General features: G+C 30.3%; 1 protein-coding gene across 1 annotated transcript; it reads left to right on the forward strand.

The window, feature by feature from the left end:
• The first annotated feature begins 14392 nt into the window (after nucleotides 1-14392).
• Nucleotides 14393-16650, forward strand: LOC120087549. Its single transcript, XM_039044361.1, has 2 exons — nucleotides 14393-14912; nucleotides 16377-16650. Exons 1-2 carry the CDS (start codon nucleotides 14535-14537, stop codon nucleotides 16527-16529), a joined length of 531 nt encoding a protein of 176 aa, XP_038900289.1. The 5' UTR covers nucleotides 14393-14534; the 3' UTR covers nucleotides 16530-16650.
• The last annotated feature ends 7120 nt before the right edge of the window (nucleotides 16651-23770 follow it).

The following is a 23770-nucleotide window of genomic DNA, read 5'->3' on the forward strand; positions in this document are numbered from 1 at the left end:
CATAAATTATTTATTAAAATTATTAATTAGTCTTTAAGAAATATTAAATAATTAACTAATAATAAAATAAGTTAATTTTTTTTTTTCAATTAAACAATCTTGTTCACTTATATTTCTAGTTTTAATCTATAATCATAGTTCTTTTTTTAGAACTAAAAACAAAGTTTGTATCAACTTCTTTTGTATATATATATATGACTTATAATTGACATTAAACAATTACTTAATTAACTCTTCCATTAACAAAATTATATAAAAAAAAGATTTTAAAATTAATTATCAATATTTTTTTTAATGAAAATTGATAATATAAATGTGCAATATAAAAATTAATTGATAATAAATATATTAAACTGAAGGATGAGTGAGTAAATCTAGATAAATTTTAATGGCCTAAATTGATTCATTGTAATAAAAATAAATTAACAAACAAAAATTAATTATTATTAATTTTATACTTTATAATTGCATAAAGTATTTTTAAACTGCATAATATATTTCAGACATCCTATTTATATGCATCTATAAAACTTTAATTCAAAAGACTCCTAAGAATATTTTTAAACTCTTTTCGAAAATTTAAAAATATTTTTTAAGCTTTTTGAAAGTTTAAATATATTTTTCTTTTTTTTTAAAAAAAACCTTAGGATATTTTGTATAATTTAGTATATTTTCAATATTGTATTATAATGACACAACTTAGTTGTCTCTTTAAAAGATACTTTTTAATCTTTTTTCTTTCTTTAATTACTAAGGACTAGTGGAGAAATTATAGAATTTATCTTTTCCTTTTTATACTCTCAACCATCTACGGACATAAAAGAGGCCACTATAATCTCGTGGATTCTTAAAAAGGAAATTATCTCAAATAGTAAAACTGCTGAAAATATTTACAAGATATAGTAAAATTTTAGAACTATCAATGATAGATGCTGATAGACACTGATAGACTTCAATCAGTATCTATCAATATCACTAATAGACAACGATAAACACCGATAGAAGTCTATCAGTATCTATCAATATCACTGATAGACACTGATCGTCTATCATTGATAGTTTTAAAATTTTTCTATATTTTGTAAATATTTTATTTTATTTTTCTATATTTAAAAATGACCATTCTTAAAAAAATAGGCATGTATTTTGGAGCAAACGAGTCCCCGTTTATAGTTGAGGTTTTAATCTTCAAATTTTGAAGAATATGTGTATTTGATCTATGTGTTTTAAAAATGTACCTTTTTAGTTTCAAAGTTTATAAAAATAAGTCTATTTGGTCTATAAGTTTTTAAAATATACATTTTTAGTCCCCAAATTTATAAAAATAGGCTTAAAAGGTCTTTGAAGTATTTTTATTTTATTTTTTAAAAATAATTATGACATTTAAAATAAAAAAAAAAATCTAGAGAGGATGTGATTTTTTAAAAAATATTCTTCTAATTTAAGATGTAATATAATTATTTAAAATAATAGTATAAAATTATTTGAGAGACCTTTTAAACCTATTTTTATAAACTTGAGGACTAAAAACGTATATTTTGAAAATTTAGATATCAAAAGGGTCTATTCTTATAAATATGAGACTAAAAAATATATTTTTAAAATTTAAGGGACTAAATATATATATTCTCCAAAATTTGGGGATGAAAAAGTAGTTTTCCTTAAATATATATAATTGAGTTGATAAGAAATCCATTATCGTCTTAAATTTTGGTTTACTCAACTTTATTCAGGCAATGATTGAATTCAAGAAAAACAAATACACGAAAGGATGATCAAATATATGACCTTTCGGTCTACTGTTAGCCCCATTTATCTATAAAAAAAAAATTGGAAGTAGAATCTATAAGAAAGAAAATGTTATTCCTTTTTGTTTACTTAGAGTTGTGCAAAATTTGTTAAATGTTACCATTCACTAAGCACCCACTAATTATTTAAAAACAAAACAAAGAAAATATATGTAAACTTTTTTTTTTTTTAATTATTATTTCAAACAACATAAAATTTTCCACAAAGTAATTGTTGGCATTCAATCTTGTTCACGCTAGGTTTCGCTGTAGGCGCCTTGTGATTTTGACCTCTGATTTGCTTTCGTTTGATCTAGTCTTGATCTTGTCCAAGTTGACATAAGCAAGAAATCCTTGCACCGATGTGCTATTGAGTCTACTACACTCCGATGATTAAGTTGATATTAGGAGTGGTTAATTCAACTAAGCGCGCACACACACACCAAAAAAAAAAGGTCAGATTTTTTTAAATAGATTATTTATCCTTCCCTTTCAGGTGGTTGAACGAGGCTATTATAAGTCAATCATTTGACACATGCCTACAGTTGCATGTGACAAAAGAGGTGTTAGGAAGGCACTCAAGGTTATAGGGTAACAATTCGACCTTGACTCATTTATTTCTCAATTGGTATATATTATTTATCATCTCATCTTGTTGATCCAAATCTCGAGGCACTAATATGTCCCCTTTGGGATGCACAATCCCTTATGCCCTTTTCGAGTATCCTTTGGGTTTGGGCCAGCTCGTGGATTTTAGATTTTGCCTTGGACAACCCTTCAATTGTAGTTATGTTTCATTAATGTATAACTTAAGTATGGAATAACGTTACAAAACTTACAGATTTTATCAAAAGTTCATCTATGTTGTTTTTCTTTAGAATCTTATCACATGTGTACCATACATATGGTTTATAGTTCATTGAAAGCATATGATAATATGTTTTTCAAGTTTAAGATTAAGATTGCAACACTTATCTAAGTTTGTAGTGATGAAGTTGAAATTTTATGATAAGAAAGATGATACCAACGTGACAATAGGCTCCCTTTAGCAACAATTTTATTATTGAAATTTATACTTGTTTTCTCCTAAATTTCGAATTATAATTCTAACCTTTCTTGAAAAAACACTTGATTTATTAGTCAAATTCAAAAAACAAAAACAAAATTTTTAAATCTACCTAAAAAAAAATATAGAAATAGCGTTTATGACATTGTTTTTAATTTTCCATCGTTGCTCATGTTGTCAAACTGAGTCTTAGTGATAAAATGGATTTTTTTCTTATCCTTCTTTTTTGAATCGTTGCTCATGTTGTATTATCGCCCATGTAGAAAAGAAAATTGAAAATCCAAACAGTAAAAACCCAATAATTTTCTGAAATACAGTCTTCGAAGAACATAAATGGAAAATGTTTCTTGACCTTTTAGATGGCTTTTTTCAGTGTACTTTTGACAATCAGAGGGTACAAAACAATTTGATTCACATTGATTTTTCAACATGGTTCAAACGTAGAGTTTTGGACATTAAACTTTTCTTTTAATTTACGATCCTTTTTTAAATATTTAAAAAGTCAATTTGACCCATCATATAAGGAGGTGATTCAATTGTTCATTTCAAAAGAAGTTGTTTTATTTGACTAAGTATAATGACCGACCCATAAGCTCAATCATAAAAGCTAAAGAGATCAATTCTTGTCATAAGATCAACAAGCACTGTGAAGGTAGGATCAACCATAGAAGTTTATGAAGACCATAAAGGCTGACTCTGTAGACCTCATAACGTCGACTCTAGTTATGGTCAGCCATGAGAGAAAAATAATACCTAACTCAATATAATTATGGACGACAACTCTAGAACTTGAGAAGACCGCTCTTATGAAGGTGGAGATTATGTCTAAAGTGTTGAATTTTTACATATATTTGGGTCCACTAGTGAAATAATTCCCACTGTTCATAGCGGTTAGTAGCAGTGTATATTTTGAATCCAGCGGTTAAAATTTGTTACTAATTCTCCATCTTTAAGCTAAATCTAAGAGAAAGTGTAGTTTCCTATCTTCAATATTATCGTAGATGTAGGCATTTTACAGCCGAAGCATGTATCTTTGTGTCTCTTCTTCATCTTCATCTCCTTGCATGTTGAACGTGGGGAAGGAAAATCATATATCCACACATCCGTCATCAACAATTTTACTTGTATTAGAATTTTGGTTTTAATCTTTTTGTTCTTTAAAGCCCAACAAACAATTTGATTAATCACCCGAAAAGTTAATTAGCGAATGAACATTACAAAACATATTTCTATACAACCAAGAGGACTTGAGACATTTGAAGTACGCTAAAAATACGACAAGCTTTTCATTTCGTTAAGCTCTCTAAATTATTACGAACTTGATCGTCAGAGTGTTGATCGCCGAGCACCACACCAGTACAAGATTTTCTCTATTGTGCAAGACAATTATCCGATTCCTTCCAAACATTACAAAAGGAGCCAAATTTCGGTATCAACAAGGATCATTGAAATTAGCATCTAAGGAGAGGTTTATATTAAAAGCTGAATTTTTTGGTGGTTAGATTTTTGTGGTTTTAAGGAAAAAGACCCTTGGTTTTGGGTGTATTAAAATTAATGCCCCGTGACATATAGGGTAAAGTAAACATGTATGAGTTGAAGCCTTAAATAAAGGGGACTGTGCCCACTGCAGACGAACATCCTTTTTTAAGCCCGCAGAATGAGACAGCAGTGCACCCAAGGAAAGGGAACTGTGTAATACTAAAAACGCAGACGTCCTCCCTGCCGAACCAACTTCACATTTTAACTCAACGTGTTTGAAATATATTTTAAAGTCTGTAATTTAAAATATAAGTCATTTTGAAAAATCTCGAAGTATTTGATAACTACTCAAAATAGTCTTTGAAGTGTATTTTCAATTATATGTACCGAGAATATATGATAAAATTTGTAATAAATAATGTAATACACATCTCAAAAAATTGAAATAATAAATATAAATGTAATATATATTTTGAATTATAATTGTTGGCAAAATATGATCAATATAATTCTTTTGACCTTCACATGTCACCAATGGAGAATTTATATTTTAGAGAAGAGGTCATATGCAAAAAAATTAGAATAGTACATGGTGTGGTGCTTGCTACAGACACTTCAATGCTTAAGTAAACTTTTAACACAAGGGTCAAAACAAACTTTTAGGATAGAAGATGAGCGTATCTGATATGGAGTTATCATGTTCTATATATCGTGAGGTAAATCTAAGGGTTTTCTTGATCCCTTGGGATAGGATTCCAATGCGTTGGATCGAGCTTGCACTAAGGGAACTGATTAGGGTATGTTAGCCTGAGGCGAGCCTTTTGGGTTGAATGGCCAAGTTAGGCAACTTGTTGGCCTCGACCTTGGCCTTTGCTAGGGCAATCCTTTTGGGCAAGATGACACATTTCCTCAGCCACTCTCCAACCATGTCCCTCTAAGTATGTGTTCATACTCTTCTTGCATTTGTTTTGGATGAGGCAACTTTCATAACCTTATTCTTAAACTTTGACTTCTTTCATTTATCTTTCTCATATGTCTAAAATTAGCTATAAGTTATTAAACTCACTGCAAGAAAAAAGTAATCTTTTGACGCCAAAATTCATCTAGAATAAGAAAAAACACGTTAGAAGATCCAATCCCAACGCGTTTGGTCTTGTCGGGAGAATAATCGGGAGTATTTGGAGTTCATCTAAACTCCAGACGCGTAGTATACGCCACTAGGAGTTATTATCTCCCAACGGCTTCGAGACATCGTCGGGAATGAAGCTATCTCCCGACGGTCTATAGTCCGTCGGGAAATAGCTTAACTCCCGACGAGATTCGGTCCCTGTTTTAGGTTTTTCTATAATTTCATTTTATTTTTTTTTTACATGTTTATTTTTTAAATAATAATCAAGCAAACTCTAACGATTTCACATAAATTCCAAACACAATTCCTGTAAAAGAATAGACTACAAGTGAGCGTGATAGAATCATCTCTTACATGCAAACTTGTTGAAGTAGTTCAACACATTGTTGTACATAGAATCGATTGTGGAACCATTCGAGGGATTTCCAAAACAAACAAAGTCGTTGATGATATTTTGTTACATAAAATATAGAAAAGTATCCTAGAGAATCATGTTTAAATATAGAAAAGTATCCTAGAGAATCATGTTTACATATATTATATGGTTGTCCACAAATTCATATGCCTTGAGGAACATATAGAAGACAGTGTGATGACATGTGTTGTTAGCTTGTGATTCCAAAATGCACATTCAAAACAGTAGTTTATGCATCATACAATTACATTAAGTTGAGACATTAAAGCACATAATTATTATATCAAGAATATTAAATATATGAAAAACTCTCAACCCGACATATATTTGAAAACTAATCTCAACCTACCACACACAACATTCAAACTTTATAAACATAACAATACAAAAAAAAAAAAAAAAAAAAAAGAATGAATCCTACAACATAACATTCAAACTTTATAAACATAACATTCAAAACTTTACAAGTCATAAACATAAACATTCCTAATAATTTAACACAACAATAATGCTAAACATCATAAACATTCATAATAATTTACCTAAAACAAATCTACTTTACAATGAATCCTACAAAACAATGCTAAACAAAGTTGGCCACATCTATATAACTTCATCCCACCCCTCCTCTAACTAGGTATAAAAATCACAAACTTGTCCAACGCTATATGATTTCAATCCTAAACCTCCATAAACATATAAAAACCATAAACTTAGACTTGTGAACAAACTATACGGTCATTTGGTAAAAACCACAAACTTGGACTTAGAGGAACAATGCATACCACTTTAGTGAACCCTACAAAAAAACGATGCTTTAGTTAATCAAACTTGAACAAAGTTGTAAAAACCACAAACTTTGCTGAGGCTATGTGATTTTAATCCTACACCTCCATAAACACACAAAAACCACAAACTTGAACTTAGGGGAACAAATACACATTACAAAACAATACTAAACCCTAAAATTGGCTACCATAACTACAGGATAGCCAACAATTCATTATCCTAAAACTAATAGTAAAACATAACTATTTTGCCACCATAACTGCAGGATAGCAACATATTGATCATGTTTAATATATGTTGAATTTAGTGTCCTAAATCTCGTGGATCTCTTAGTTTGTAATTTGTAAATACAAATTATTTATTTAATAAAATAAGAGGTATTTTATTCGACATTTAGATTGCATTAACCAATCCAATATTAAGATCCAAGGTTATTTAATGTAGCTTGAACAGTATGTGGTAGACATACAAGTGGATCGTGTTCAAGTAATAACCTAAAAGGTCTGCAGTATATGGATAAGGTTAGATGCCTTATCTTGGTGACATTGCATATACGACCCACTTTGTAAATGTTACAAGAGTTGTAAGTATTATAAACAATATGATCCATATCATTCATGTGGAGACATGTGAGTGGAGGTATCTTGTATAAAGAGTTTATATAAGATCGGACCGCGAAATGATTGGTTTGTCTTTATAACATCATTACTTGAAGAGACTAACATTTCACTAGGATGACCATAGATAAGTTGACCTTAATCCTGTGTGAGTTATGATCTCCTGTATATGAGAGCAAGCCTTTAATCTGTATGGGTGTGGCCAGATTCATTGCCTCAATAAGCCTACTATTTTAAAGATTTATTTGAGTAGGGAGCTGGGAACATAATTACACAAAATGAAACTCACACCTTCCCATCTTTAGGGAAAGTAGACAAATTGCTCCCTTAATAGCTAATTCCAGGTCTTAAACAATGAGGTCTCACCCTCTCATTGACTCGAGAGAGGTTAGTTTATAGTTGGATTATAAACTGTTTGTTCATTAAAGGGATCAGTGGTACTTAAGGAGTTAGATGTAACTACAGGAGTAAAAAGATAATTTGACTCAATTGTGGTTATGAGAATTCGTGAAGGATCAATTTAGTGTTGATTGGTTATATCCATGAACACAAAAATATATCTAGTGCAAAGAGTATAGTTGTGGGTCTTTAGCGGAGTGACCCACACGTTAATGAAGATTATTAATTTAATTAAAAAGTTTAACTAATTAGTCTCGTATCAAAGCTTCTGATATGTAGGTCCATTGGGTTTCTCCGCTAGCTTAATAGGGTAAAATAAGGATTTTTAAGGCCCCGTTTTGTAACAATTTTGTTTTTCGTTTTTGTTTTTGAAAGTTAAGCCTATGGATACTACTTTTACCTCCAAATTTCTTTTTTTGTTATCTACTTTTCAACAATGATTTTAAAAAACCAAGCCAAATTTTGAAAACTAAAAAAAGTAGATTTTAAAAAGTTGTTTTTGTTTTTAGAGTTTGACTAAGAATTCAACCCTTGTAATTTAAAAAGATGCATATCATTCAAAGAATTTGAATTGTTCAAATTATAAAGGGAAAACTAGTGTTAATTGTATATGTTACAATTAATATAATGTATAAAGATACATTATATTATAAAGTTAATTTTTGAATATAGATTCAAAATTAAACTATAATTATGAGAGAAGAATGTATTAGAATATGGTACCAATGCAAATTTAGTTAAATATATGACATTTAATTAATATTAATTAATTTGATTAATTTATAATTATTTAATTAATTTAAATTAAATATGATTTAATTTACTTTTAATTAAATAAAAGAAAATAAATAAATTAATCTAATTAACTATTATTCATATTAGATTAAATAAGATTTAATTTAATAAAATTAATAATATTTGAAAATCAAAATAACTCCCTCCCTAAGTGAGGAGTCATTGCCGGTTTAGTGAGGAAGGGAAGTTACCCTTCCCCTTTGTATTAAACGTGAGAGGGGTGGAGAGTTCAAGTGGAGAGTTCAAAAAATTATCTCTAGTTTTCTCTCAATTTTCTTCCCTTTGATTTTTCCAAAAAGGTTCCCACAAACCACAATCTTATCAGAGAATAGCGAGGATTCTATGTGGTGGTGGTGTTCTTGTGATCATGTTGGTCTGTTCGAGAGAATTGTTCCTGTGTGTGTGGCCTTGGAGATGAATTTTTGCAAAGAAGTGTATTATACAAGGGTGAGTTTTCTCTTCTTCAAACTCTTATTAGAAAGCATGCTTAAAATTCTTGTGTTTATCCTGTATTAGTAGCACGTTTACTTCTTTGTTTTTAGTATTTTTCAAATTGAATTTCAATTGCACGACGATCATTCACTTCCGCGAGGAATTCGATTCCTTCAATATCAATTAATCATACATAATTCGATGGTCTTTCTCTTTGTGATCACACCATTTGTTCAATCACCTTTTTCATTTCTTCCATCTATCTCACATGATCATCTTCTTTCATTTGTTTTTTAAAGTCTTTCGATTTCTTAAGTTTTTATTGAGATTGTTCAAACACCGTCCACTACTAAAAATGATAAAAATAAAAATTATACAATTCTAGGCCTTTGAACCTTCTAATATATTTGCTTAAAAATTACCGTTCACTTGCCCATAAATCTAGATAATTGGTCTAAAACAGAATGATATTAGGAAAACTCTAAAGCTTGAGAACAAAAGTTAGAGAAAAAGAGAGAAATTAACTCTAAAGATTGAGAACAAAAGTTAGAGAAAAAGAGAGAGATTACCTTAGATGAAAAGGGTGACGACACGATGGAACTTGGAAAAAGCAGTGGAAAAGAAGATGGAGACGGAGCATAGCGTTCGACGAGGCGAAGTGGCAAGAGATGGAGCAGAGCGGCGTTCGCGGGGCGAAGCGACGGATCTGGGAAGAAGAAGAGAGTTGGGGTTGTGTGTTAGATCTGATCGATTTCAGCTATGATATGTGATTTTAGAGTTACTAACTCTCAACGATAAATTGTATCAATAAGGAGTTAGTACTTAACTCCTGACTCCTGCTCCTCTTCAATTTCTGGCCCCATATTCTAGGTGTGCCATGGGGGAGTTATCCTAAGTCGTCGGGAGCTAGATACTAACTCTTGACGGGTAATATACGACATCGGGAGTTATTACTTACTCCTGATGACTTTAATACAACGTTTGGAAAAGATCTATATCATGGCCATCCAACTCCTGACGAGCACTTCAAACATCGGAAAAGAACTCTTTTCTTGTAGTGACTTTATCAATTATATTATTGAGTTTGCTGACTATAAGCATAGAAAGAAAAATCCCATATAAATTTTACAATGAGCTAAAAAAAATTGAAAAAGCAGCTGGAATAAGTGCAAAATGTTAGAAATGAAGATATTTAGTTATTAATTATGAATATTATTTGATATCTAAAATTGTGGAATCTCAATAAAATGAGTTATCTTTTGTATTTATGATATTTTCGAAAAATTAATCCTTTACTATTAATATCAATATCAAATGAAAACACCCTATAATACACGAAAGAATAGTTACCCAATAATCCAAACAACCCAACCCAAACCGCGAAGGTTGGATTTGGTTAGATTTTCTTTTTTCCGAATTGAGTTAGATTGGATTTGTGGGGAGCCAAATTCATATCAAATAATTTCATAAATTAATCAATCATATACACAAGTTTCTAATAGAATTCATTTAAAATGGTTCACAATTAATTTGTTGTTGAAACTCACGGACCATGTACTCAAATTTTACGTGAGATCTCCACTTAAATGTTAAGAAGGTATCAAATCGAACAAAATTGAATATCACTTATACCATTTATGTAGAATATGTGATTGCATATCATTTATATAAGCATGTATACTGTGTACTATAATATTTATCTATCCTATTTTGAAATTAGTTTAAACACAATATGTGAAGTAAAGTTCAAAAGTGGGCTTAGGTCATCCAAAACATCATGGAAAGTCCATGCTCTATAAAATTAAAGCCCACAATTAACAATAGTGAAAATTGAGTTTTCTTTTCCCGTTTGTTCTTTTCTAGAAAGAGAGTAGCTATTGTATTTGTATAACGTCAATCAACTATAGTAAATTAAAAATAATAATAATAATAACTCAATTAGTATTATAGAGACCACGACCACGACCAAATTAACAAAATCAATTTGGTCAAGTTTATGTCTTTCACGCGCTTATCTTAAAATAAAATAATAATAATAAAAAAAAAGTTTCCACGAGTAAAGGCACCCCACGTGTTAAACCAATGCCTTTGTCTCTGGCCTTCCTGGAAAGCCGGTATTTTATGAAATGCGCCGACGTCGTTTTCGTACGTGCCATATTTTTAACCTTTCTAATTCTCCCCACGTGCGCACCCTCCAATCCCGCAATGTTTTTGTTCTCTATCAATCCATCTTTCCCACGTGTCCTATTTTTTTTCTTTTTCTTTTTCTCAATGATTTCCCTTGAATTATTAAATACTCATTAAATTTTCATCTTTAAGGTTCAAACCCAACCAAAAAAATATTTGACTTTTCTTTTTTAAGAAAATATTTGTGGTCTTTGATTATCCAAACCTAGGAACTTTAATTTTGGGATGCTTCGATTCACCCCACACTTCGTAGCTCACACGGATTACATTTTACAAATCAACCTTTTTTTTTTCTCATTATCTAAAAAAAAAATTCTCTTTCGAAAATATCAATTTATACCTCTAATTTTGAAGAAGCATGTAAATTGATACGCTTACAAAAATTCAAAATTTAAATTGAAATAACTATTTGTTCATAGTTTAAATCAAAGTTTAGGGGCATATAATGATTTCCACACTTTCTTTCTTTTTAATGAGAACTTTATTATAAATTATAATTATTTTAAATTATAAATTTAGTCTTTAAACTTTAAGGTTTATGTCTATTTAGTCACTAAACTTTTAAAATAACAAATTTAGTCCTCGGGCTTTTTAATTTTTTAAAATTCACAAGTTTACTAACATACAGAATTGAAAGTTTCGAGTTATTTTAGACATAAAATTCAAATTTGTACTTATCATCTCAATTCATTTTAAAAACTTTTGCATTTGTTAGAGGTATTTTACTTACAAAATTGAAAGAACGATTGATTATACACAAAATTGATAATTGAGACCTATTAGACACTTTTGAAATTTCATGACATCTACCCCTTATTTAGAGGGAAGCTCTCAAGCTCTCAAGCTTTAAAGACTGAAATTTTGAAGCTTCCAAGTTCTGAAGATTGACACTCTGAAGTTCTCAAGCTCCAAAGCTCGACTTTTGCTCGCCTGAAGATCTAAAGAATAAAACCCAGAAGAGTTCCAAAAGATCGAGACTTCGTTAAGCTTTTGTCGTAAGAAACTTCAAAGGCGATGCAAAGCAGAAGTCAAGGACTCCAAAGAAATCTAGACAGAATTCAAAATGCAGAACATTTCCCAAACATTTGAGAACAAGCTGAAAATTCCTCAAGACAAATCATACATTTGATAACAAGCTGCAAAACCATCGAGACAAATCAACCTTAAGAACAAGCTGCAAAGTCATTGGATAAGTTTACATTTTGAGAGAAAACATTAAAGGATCAAATATTAGTATTGTGCTCACTATACTTAAATCAATATAAATACAAAGTTTATTTCAACTAATCAAACTTCTTCGAAAATGTTGTCAAACAACACTAAACATGTAATGTAACCTTATTGATTTTTTGATTTGTTTGAATGGTTATGTTCATTTGTGAACTATACTCATAATAAAGTTCATTTGTTTGTTTACTAGGTCAACATTTGAATTGTCTTACGTGATTCATGAATATTCTATGATGACATCTAAATAAAGATGAATAAGTGGCAATGTTTCACTCTCAATTCTAATTGTTTTATGGAATTTCTTGTATACACATATACCAAATTTCCAATTAAGGAAATATGATATTAATTCACAAAATATATATGATATCATGAAAAAAATATGTATGTATATACATTTTTTATTCATCTAATATGTATTTTTGAACTTTTTATTATAAAATCTAAATATTTTTTTAGATTTTTTTATTTATAAGAATTTTCCATATACATACATACACACATATATTCATACACGTTTTTAAATAGGAAAATATTTATATATATATTGATAGAAGTCTATTAATATCTATTATTGATAGATTTTCAAAATTTGCTATATATATATATATATATATATACACGTTTTTTAATAGGAAAATATTTTTGATGGAATAGTAATTTAGGATTATTTTCAAATATAGAAAGATGAAAATATCTACAAAATATAGAAAAATTTAAGAAACTATCAATTATAGTCACTAATAGACATTGATAGACTTATATTAATATCTATTAGTGACATTGATAGACACTGATTAAAGTCTATAAGTGTCTATCAATATCTATTGTTGATAGATTCTAAAATTTTATAAATATTTTCAAACAGTTTTGTCCTTTGAAATAATTTCTTAATAATTTGTAGGGCTATTTTCTTATTTCTACTCCATTCAAATTTAACTTTTGTGCTCAAATTATTAATATATTATAACATTTATTATTATTATTTTTTTAAAAAGACATTATACATTTATCTTAGAGTTCACGACCTTAGGTACTCAAAACTTCCATCTCACATTGTTAAATTCAATTTTCTTTTTTCCTTTTTTTAAGTTAAATCTTAAATTCGAGTAAATTAGTTGAAAAAAAAAAGTAAGAGGTCAATGTTAATGAACAAATATGTCCATGAAATTTATGAGTTTTCATTTTCCATTTTTTTTCATTTTTTTCTTATACTTTTAAAATTTTTTAATGTGCTCGTCAAAAACTATAACCTTCTTTAAAAACATTAAAAAATTCTTCGACAATACAAAATGTTATCTAAAATTAAAATTCACTTTCAAGATCACGAGCATCCAATCAAAACAGAACACAGATCATAAAACTAATTTTTTTTTTTTTTGATATTTTCGTTTTTTTTAAATCATTTGACTTAAAAAATATTTAATTGTTTTTAGTAAAAAAATACATTTTAAATATAAAACATAAGTATTTAATTTAGAAAATACTTAAATCCTGCTTAGCGATGTACACATATCTTTGTATAGTTTACTCATTATCTATTGTCACATGACAATTTTTTAAAGTATTGTCATTGTATGATTACGGTATATACGTATTTGAAAATATGAATATAATTCAACTGACATAAATTTGTACTATTCAAAGTCTAAGATTCAGTCTCTCACTCCACTCATTGTAAAAAGAAACATGCTTTAAATGCATTTAAAGAAAAAAATAAAGATACGTGCCTTAAATGCATTCAAATACAACTTTTTTTTAAGGAAAATTCTTATAAATAAAAAAATTGTAAAAATATTTACATTTTATAGCAAAAAGTTCTAAAAGTACTTGTACATATTGAACTTTTTATATAAAGTGTAAATAATTTTAAATGACATAAAACTTGTGTTAAAACAATTCCACAGTTATTTTGGAGTCGATGTTTTGAAATACCAATAAAAGGCAACATTTAATAAGATAAATAATTTTTTTTAAAAAAGAAAGGGGACCGACATTAAAAATTAGAAGCCATATATTATTATAGATATTTTAATTCCAAAAAGGAAAAAGAAAACAAGAAAAATAACCAATTCACACGCACGACACTCTGTCTCTGTTTCTCTCTGTTTTTATATCCCAAATTCACAATTAAACAGAGACGAAAAGAAACAAAAAGAAAAAGAACGCGAGACAGAGAGGAAACCACAAAAAACTTGAAGAACCAACCATGGGGAAATCGGAATCGGCTAAAGAATGCAAGAGGCACCCAAATCATAATCTCTTACCCGGAATTTGCCCTTCCTGTCTTCGTGAAAAGCTTCAACAATTTCATCAATCTCCAGTTTGCTCCGATTCTCATTCAACCTTTTTTTCTTCTTCTTCTTCTCCTTCCTCTGATTTTTTCTTCTCCGCCGATTCCTCTCACCGTCGCCGCCGCCAGCACCACCGTAGGAACGCCTCCGAGTTCGTCACTGGGTCGATGACGGCAGATTTGTTTGGGGACAAGATGAAGAAGAGCGGCTCCATTAGGATCTCGGCCGATGGCGGCGCCGGCGCCAAAGGAGGAGGAGGAAAGAAGAAACTTGGGTTTTGGTCCAGATTGTTGGTTCGTCCAAAGGCTTTGTATTTTTCTTGATTAATTCTGTATACCTTTTTTTTTAGATTTTATTACTAAATGAATTAGAAGTTTTCTTTTGTTGTAGTTTTAATTCGGTTCATAACTTCATTGCATTTACAGTTTTTTTTTTATTTTTTTATTTTTTGAGTTTTGGGTTGAGGAGATAGATAAAGAAGAAGACTTTGTTTGTGTTGAGGGAAAAAAGAAAAAAGGAACAAGGGTTTGTTAGTTCAACAAAGGCTACGAAGGAGTCAACATTTATTAATGCTAATTCACCTAATTTTATTTCGCCACTTGCTTTTTTGTTTTGGAAGAATCAAGAGTCAATACCCATATTAATATATTATCGAGACTTGTAAAACTAATTAAAAGAAACTTGAAAATGGAAAATGAGGGTCATCTTCATAATTTTTATTTTTTTTTATTTTTATTGTTTTTTCTATTTTCAAAATTTAGGTCACGGATAGATGTGAAAGGATTTTGTAGGATGAATGGGTACATCTATCCACAAAATATTACTTGAATGGGAGTACTATGTTTGAATTAGTAGATTGTGATACCTATGAAAATTATATAAATATGTGGAGGGTAAAAAATAGTGTTGTGATGAGACAAAGGGATGATTATTAGTTAATATTCTTACTTAGAAAGTTATTACTTGATTAAGGGTTAGTTACCAAGTTAGTTTTAGTTTTAACTTCGTATACTAATGTATATAAATATTCTTCTCATTAATTTAATAAAGAAGTGCTTTTATACTATTATTCATAAGATGGTATCAGAGCAATAATTTTTCTTCCATGTGTTCTCTTTTATCTTCGTGCGTTCTTCTTTTCTTCATCGTTTTCAACCTAATTCATTACTCCTTTGATTTATGTAGATGATATTTTGATTATTGATCCTTCAGTGATGAAATAGCAATTGTAAAAGCTTTGCTTAGGTCTCATTTCTTATTGAAAAACCTTGGACAAGTTAAGTATTTCCTTATTCTTGAGTTGTCTCGATCTTCAAAAGATGTTTATCTATCTCAGTGCAAATATTATCTACAATTCCTCGAAGACTTGGATTTTTTAGTAGCAAAGTCTTTAGCTTGTCCAATGGTGTCTTCTCTCGTTTATCAACTGCACCTAGTACTCACTTAAAAGATGAAGATGATTCTGCTTATAGGCAATGATTGGTCGATTATTGTATCTACAAATTTTCATTCTTGACATTTCGTTTTGTGTTCATAAACTTGACAATTTTTGGCAAAACTATGTACAAAACATTTGATTGTTGTTCATTATTTTCTATGTTACCTAAAGGGCACATGCGGGCAAGGTATGATGCTCTAGGCTTCTAAGGTTTTTTTTTTATTTTTTTTTTTATTTTTTATCAAAGCCTTTGTTGATTCTGATTGAGGATCTTGCTTAGAAACTCAACGTTCGATTACTAATTTTTGTGTTTTCCTAGGATCTTCTCTTGTATCATGAAAAACCAAAAGGCAAGCTACAGTTTCATGATCCTCGACAAACGCAGAGTCCAGGGCACTTGCTAGTGTTTCTAGTGAGATTACTTGGCTTGTCCATCTCCTTGATGATTTACAAATTCCTTTTTAAGCTCTAGTTGTACTTTACTATGATAACCAAGCTGTTATTTCTATTGCTTCTAATCCTATATTTCATGAGCATTCTAAACACATTAAGATTGATTGTTATTTCGTTCGGGACAAGATTCAATAAGGACAGCTGCAACTTTTTCCTGTTTGTTCTTTTAATCAGTTAACTGATATGTTCACTTAAGCACTTCCTTCTTATGTTATTCAAGAGTTTATGTTCAAGATGGGAATTTGTAATCTCTATAGTCCATTTTGAGGGGAATGTGTTAGTTAATAAACTTAATTAGAAAGTTATTACTTAGTTAAGGGTTAGTTACTGAGTTAGTATTAGTTCTAACTCTCTCTGTACTCAAGTTTATAAATACTCTTCTCATTTATTTAATAAATAGGGGCTTTTATGCCATTATTCATAAAAACCAAGGATATCTACATGGGGAAGCCTAGGTAAATCACAAGATTGGAAGCCACAATGTTGTTGATTATTGTTGATGATATCAGTGACAAGCTTAGGGGAACAAAATAGGGTATCAAATCATAAATCCTTGAAATTGAGATTTTATCTAGAGTTTTGATGAATAACTTCAGAGTTAGATGTATGCTAGTGAGATCAATAAGCACAATTATTATGTGCATGGATAAAAAAATGCTTAAAATGCTTTATAATGTATTATAGAGGACATAATATTGCCTCTTTACCATTCTTGAGCTTCATGACTTACTAAGTTACTCCATGACACATATGTGTGTTATGGTGAGGGTGAGCGTTATAAGACTAGTAGTTTCGGTGTTTTTTCTATAAGAATAGGAATCACACGAGAGTCTAGGGTCGTAGGGTGCCAACACTGTGTAATTTCTATTGAGTTGAAGGGTTTGATAAGGTCAGACTTCAATGCAGTATGTGCAAATCAGTTTGCATAGATTAGAGAGTTAACAAAGCTCGATAGTGTTCAAGTGGATGGATGTCCAAAAGGTCTTGAGCAAAATAAATATGAGAAAGTCCAATGACATGTTTACAATATTTGATTTTTGTTGCTAATTATAATATTTGTTATAGTGAGACCTTGATGCTTAATGGCATCCTAAAGTATCAATGGTACTTGATAATAAACATTGATACATTACGTGTTTGATAAAGTCTTGTAAGCATTATAAGGCTTGATAAGACCTAGCAACTGTTGTAATCACTTCTCAATGGAGATTGATAAACATTATAATGGCCCAATCGAATACAATAACTATTGTAATCATTTAATGAATCATGGTAGAGTGTCTGTGTTTAACCTAGTGAATCACTAGAATTTGTCGAAATCGATGCAAGAAGTGCAACTACGACCATATTTTTTAGAATCAACGTGATAAAAGGTGGACACAACATTGAGTTAGAAGCCTTGGCCTAGTGTAGGCAAAGGTGAGCTAGTTTAGGATCAAGGCAAACCGATTGGAGTATTGAGGAAATGCATGTAGCATTGTCAAGCAAAGTCTAATTGTGCACCTCTACATGTGGTGAAATTCATTCAAGGACAAAAAAAATACCTCTCATAGGGTCCAACAAAGCTACAAAAAGTAGCAAAAAGAATATTGGGACTATAATAATGTTCAAGTTAATTATGATGAGATAAATTTATGACATTGCTTATTTGAAGTGAGCAATAATTGTGACACATGATTAACTTGAAATGTAGGAGTTTTTTTTTTTTTTTTTTCCTTTTGAGAATGAGTAAAGAACTTTCAAATCTTAGTAATTTTATAAAATTTTAAACATGGAATAGAACCAATTGAAAAAGGGGAAATTGTCTGTCTTCCTTCCTTATGTGGATAGACAACTTTGAGGCAAATGAAAGAAATCTTATGTGGCCAATTTATGAGCCCCCATCAAAGCACAAATGGCCTAATGGTTAGCCCATGGTTCAGCCTAGCCAACTATCTATTCATTTTGTCACATGTATGAGTCATTCTTACTACAGGCTATATTTGGCTCATGCTCACGTGGATGTGGGCCATATTTTAACTGATCCAATGACGTTTTTTATTACTCTACTCTAAAAATATATAAAATTTAGTGCCCACTATTTTTAAATATAATAAAATGAATCAAAATATTTATGAACATAGCAAAATATTACTGTCTATTTGTGATAGACATTAATAGACACTGATAATATACTATCATCTATTACGGATAGATATTGATAGTAACACTGATATATTCTGACATTTTGCTATATTTGAAAACATTTTCAATAGTGTTGATATTTAAAACAAATTTTCTTATATTTTCATATTTTAATAAGTCTGATCAGTAAATTATGAACTAGTTACCGATAATCAATTCACTCAATATGATTAATCTCAATTTTAAATAGAATAATATTAAGATAAACAAACGTGAATTAATACTTTCGAAAAGAAAAAAAATGTTTCTATAATTAATTCAAGATCATTTGATTTTTTTTATTTTTTTGGTATATATAACAAGATCATTTAAACTCGTTGATAATATCTTATGATCATTAAAAAAATGACTTAAATTAATATATATTAATTTGGGAAGTCTAAATTATTGGAATTGAATATCCAAATAATTAGTCATCGATAATGGAAGCCACCAAAAGGGACCCAATCTAATAATAAAGATATCTTCTTTACTTACTCCAACGACTCCAAGTTATGAGATCCTCTTCAACAAGATGGAAATATTTTCCCTTCACATGTAAGCTTTGGACTTTGGGCTTGCTTGGCTTAATACAAGGTTATTTTACAAGAAATTAAAAACAATGCATATATCCACTTATTCATAAAAATAAATATAGTTGTGTGTGCTATGGTGTTGAATTTTCGTCAACGTGTTGAAATGATCATCATTTTTTTCCCACGTTTTTACAATTTTAACATTGACATAAGTAGTGAATCGATATTTTCATATTAAAGAAAAAAATCTAAAAAAACACAAAAAACAAGTAACAAATATGACTCGATATTGAATATATTATAAATTATAAATATTTTAACTTGTTTAAAAAACATAAAAAATATTTATTTATTAGTTTAAATACCTTTTAAGATTTTTTTTATATAATTTTTCTGAAATATCCATCAACATCGATATTTTATCAATATTTAAATTGACACCTTAAAATATATGTCCACATGTGACATTTTAAACTTTGATATGTGTGTATATAGATATACTAGTTTCTTTTGTATTATTTTTATGGTTAGTCAAAGTATAATACTTAAGGTGGCTTTGAAATGGGAAAAATTAAAAGGATATTGTCCTTTTAGAAACTATTTAGGAAAATATTGTTGTTTTCAAACTATTTGTATATATATATATATTTCTAAAATAAGTTGAGGGTTCAAAATTCAACCTAGTTCCCCTTTCGCTTTTCATTTGTAGGTCGAACTTTGAACCCTCGACCTTGCCCTTCTTAACATTATCATTCTAGAGACATTCCTCTATTAAAAGATTGTATTTCTAAATTTTCATAAGGTCCCCTGGAATTCCTTCCAAATCTTGTTGAATAATTTTTATGGATTCTGTCATCTCAGCAAGTTTGACTAAATAACGAGCTAATGAATCTCCTTCTTTTTGCCACTGAACTTCCCAATCAAATTCGTCATAACACTCCAAATTATTTATTATTTGATGTGTTAATAATAATTTTGTATTGGGAGAGAACAAAAAAGGAAGAGTAAAAGAGAAAGCGAGGTTATGAGAGAGAGCGAGATTTTGAGTGAGAGTATCCGTACAATTTTTTTTTTTTTAATTATTACACATTCCACCTTCTTCTTTCTTTCTGCATTTCTTTTTTTCTTTTTCTTTTTCTTTTTTTTATTAAATTTTCCATTTATAAAAACAATTTCTATTTTTTTATATTTTATTTAAACTCTAAAAAGAATAAAATTATAAAAAATAATTCTCATAAAAATAAAAAAATGTAAATTAAATATCTCATTTATATAAAAATAATTACAAAAATCAATGTGTCCCACAAGGCGGACGTCATCGATTTCGAGCTGGTTGTCGTCGTCGACTTCAAACTTGAGGTTGCTCGGGTTCTTCTTAATGTTGCTCTGGTACCTCTGCAGGCGTTTTATAATATAAATATTCATTATGCTCTCCACGACCCCGACCATGTCCATGCACGTATGAAGACGAAGGACCAACCTCTGAGTCATAATGTCCTGAACCAAATACTGACATCATCATCATCGGACTAACATAATCAGTTTGACTCTACGTCTGCATCATAGGGGGCAACTCTTCCACATTATGTGCAACCTCATCAAACTCATCCTCTTCCCGAACAGGTCTTCTACGTCTAGGAGTTGGTGGAGGAACAATAGGTATATCGTACATATAATGAATTTCCTCCATATAGCTTTGGTTGTCACTACATATAACAAGAACCTGGTTCGGATCATTCGCAACCTCACGGAATCTACGGTTGTTCGATCTATGTGAATTATAAAATAATTAGACAATATTTAAAATAAATTTAAATTAAAAATAATGAGATAATATTCATTTACCAGATGACCCACAGCTGCTCCCGGATGAGTGACGTAGCGCCTTGTGATATTATTATACCAATGAATATATTCTGGAGTGGCATCTGTGTGTTCAAGAGAAACCCCCATTGCAATAAACCTTGCACGATAGTGCCATTGCACTACCAAATGTGCAACTTTTTCAGACCAATCTCCAGCCCTTAGGTCAATATCATGCAGTACGGGTTCAGTATTACAAGGCGATGGGACATCCTGCTGAAAACCTAATTGTCTCATCACTCTATCAGGAAGATGCCACTCACTAATGTAAAAATATATGAGAGGACTCATCATCCGCCATATGTTTTGACCATTCGTATAAAAATTATGTAAAGTATGCATAATAATTTTGTACGGCTCCCAAATAACCCGAAACACAAAATATTATATTAAAAAATATTAAAGATAAATACAATAAAAAATGTGTATAAAGTAATCAATTAGGTTTAGTGTAATGTACCTGTTCAGGTTGAAGAAGATCAAACATGTATATACTGGCTGACTACATGTGTGGCTGTCCTAGTCACACAAAATTTGTCTCTCCACCTAAATTTTTAAATTGATAATTTAGAATTTAAATTAACTAGATTAGTGATATAAAAATTAAATTGAATTAAAACAATATACCGAGAACCATAGGCTCGTCCAACTAACTGAGTGTCATTAAAATGTCGTAGCTGTGAAGCCATTGTTGGAAATCGCTCCCAAGCCCATAGTTGTAAAAGTATGAGAGGCTCAGCTATCTCTCGAACCTCAGGTCTTGTTGCTTTGCATAGTTGTCTATACAATACAACCATGCCAAGCATGCTCCACCCTACGAATACCACCCCGCATCATGGAGGTTAGATATAAAAGTGGCAGGAACATCAAGTGAACAAAATGACTTGATTTATCTGAAAACAGACTTCTACCCATCATTTGTAGTATATATGCTCGCGCATATCTTATGACGGTTTCCTCGTCTGCATCATTTGTGAGCTCACGAAATTGTGTTCCTAACAATATTAAACTTAATCTCGATCCTTTAATCTTGTCGGCAGGTGGGGTCGCACCGAGGTACAGTTGAAAATTTCTAACCAGTCACCGTACATCACTCTAGTGACCAGCTCACTGTCAACAGGTAACCCCAACAACATTTCTACGTTTTGTAGAGTGATAGTGCACTATCCAATAAACATATGGAATGTATGCATCTCGAGTCTCCATCTCTCGACCAAGGCTGTGATCAGATGCCAGTCCAACTGAATAAATCATAATCTGGCAACCCCATAGAATCCAGATGTGCGCAGTAGCGGTAGTATTCGAGGGTGAAGCGAGATAGTGCGCTGGAGAACTGCCTCTCGATGCCTGCAAGATATTTCTCCAGTAGTACGATTTCGCTATACAATAGATGATCGATGAATGGACTGGTCGTGCAAAACATCGAGATCAACAGGTCCTGGGTTTAAAGCCATGATCTGAAAAAAAGAAATTTATTTCTTAATTAAAAATATATTTGTTTCTCAATTAGAAGAATAATGTACAACTTAATTAGAAGAATAATGTACAACTTAATTAAAAGAATAATGTACAACTTAATTAGAAGAATAATGTACAACTTAAATAAAAGAATAATGTACAACTTAATTAGAAGAATAATGTAGAACTTAATTAAAAGAATAATGTACAACTTAATTAGAAGAATAATGTACAACTTAATTAAAAGAATAATATACANGTACAACTTAATTAAAAGAATAATATACAACTTAATTAGAAGAATAATGTACAACTTAATTAAAAGAATAATGTACAAGTTAATTAAAAGAATAATGTACAAGTTAATTAAAAGAATAATGTACAACTTTATAATAAAAAAAATTGAATATACAAAAAATTTATTTACTTTCCATAGAAATATATATAATATATACATGATCAATGAGAAAAAAAAGCTAATAATCATTAATGAAAAAATAACAACAATAACAAAATTTTGAATTGTAAGAGAGAGCGAGATTGTAAGAGAGAGCGATATTGTGAGAGAGAGCAAGATTGTGAGAGAGAACGGGATTGTGAGAGAGAGCGAGATTGTGAGCGAGAGCGATATTGAGAGAGCGAGATCCTCAAGCATTTCTTTAACAAACTGTCTTCCTAGCGATGCTCACGAGATTTAGCCTACATTTCTAGCGAGATTCCCTTCTAGAGTGAGATCCCCATCACAAAATTAGCGAGATTTCCTTCTAGAGCGAGATCCTCAAGCATTTCTTTAACAAATTGTCTTCCTAGCGATGCTCACGAGATTCAGCCCACATTTCTAGCGAGATTCCCTTCTAGAGCGAGATCCTCATCACAAAATTAGCTTCACCCATTTATCTTCCTTGTCGAGGGTTGAAGTTTCAACTTATATATGTCAAAACTTCAACCTTCGACAACCTAATATACAAAATTAGCGAGATTTCCTTTTCCTTGTCGAGGGTTGAAGTTTGGACTTATGTATGTCGAAATTTCAACCCTCGACAACCCGTATTGTTTTCAATTTTTTCTTTGTTTGTCGAGTTCTCAACGTTCGACCTCTACATTAGTCGAATCCTCAACCCTCGACTTCTAGTCTCGATCTCCCAAAACAACAATATTTCTCTAATAAGTTTCAAAAAAACAATATTTCTCTAATAAGTTTTGAAAACAACAATATTAATATTAAAGGTCCGTTTGAAAT

Source organism: Benincasa hispida, chromosome 1 (assembly GCF_009727055.1).
Source record: "Benincasa hispida cultivar B227 chromosome 1, ASM972705v1, whole genome shotgun sequence".
NCBI lineage: Eukaryota > Viridiplantae > Streptophyta > Magnoliopsida > Cucurbitales > Cucurbitaceae > Benincasa > Benincasa hispida.

What these genes read in the sequence shown, in the direction of transcription:
- LOC120087549 (XM_039044361.1), top strand. Translation starts at nt 14,535, where the DNA reads ATGGGGAAATCGGAATCGGCTAAAGAATGCAAGAGGCACCCAAATCAT. An exon ending in GGTTTTGGTCCAGATTGTTG is followed by an intron (nt 14,913 to 16,376) that starts GTTCGTCCAAAG and finishes GTGTTTTCCTAG; the next exon opens with GATCTTCTCTTGTATCATGA.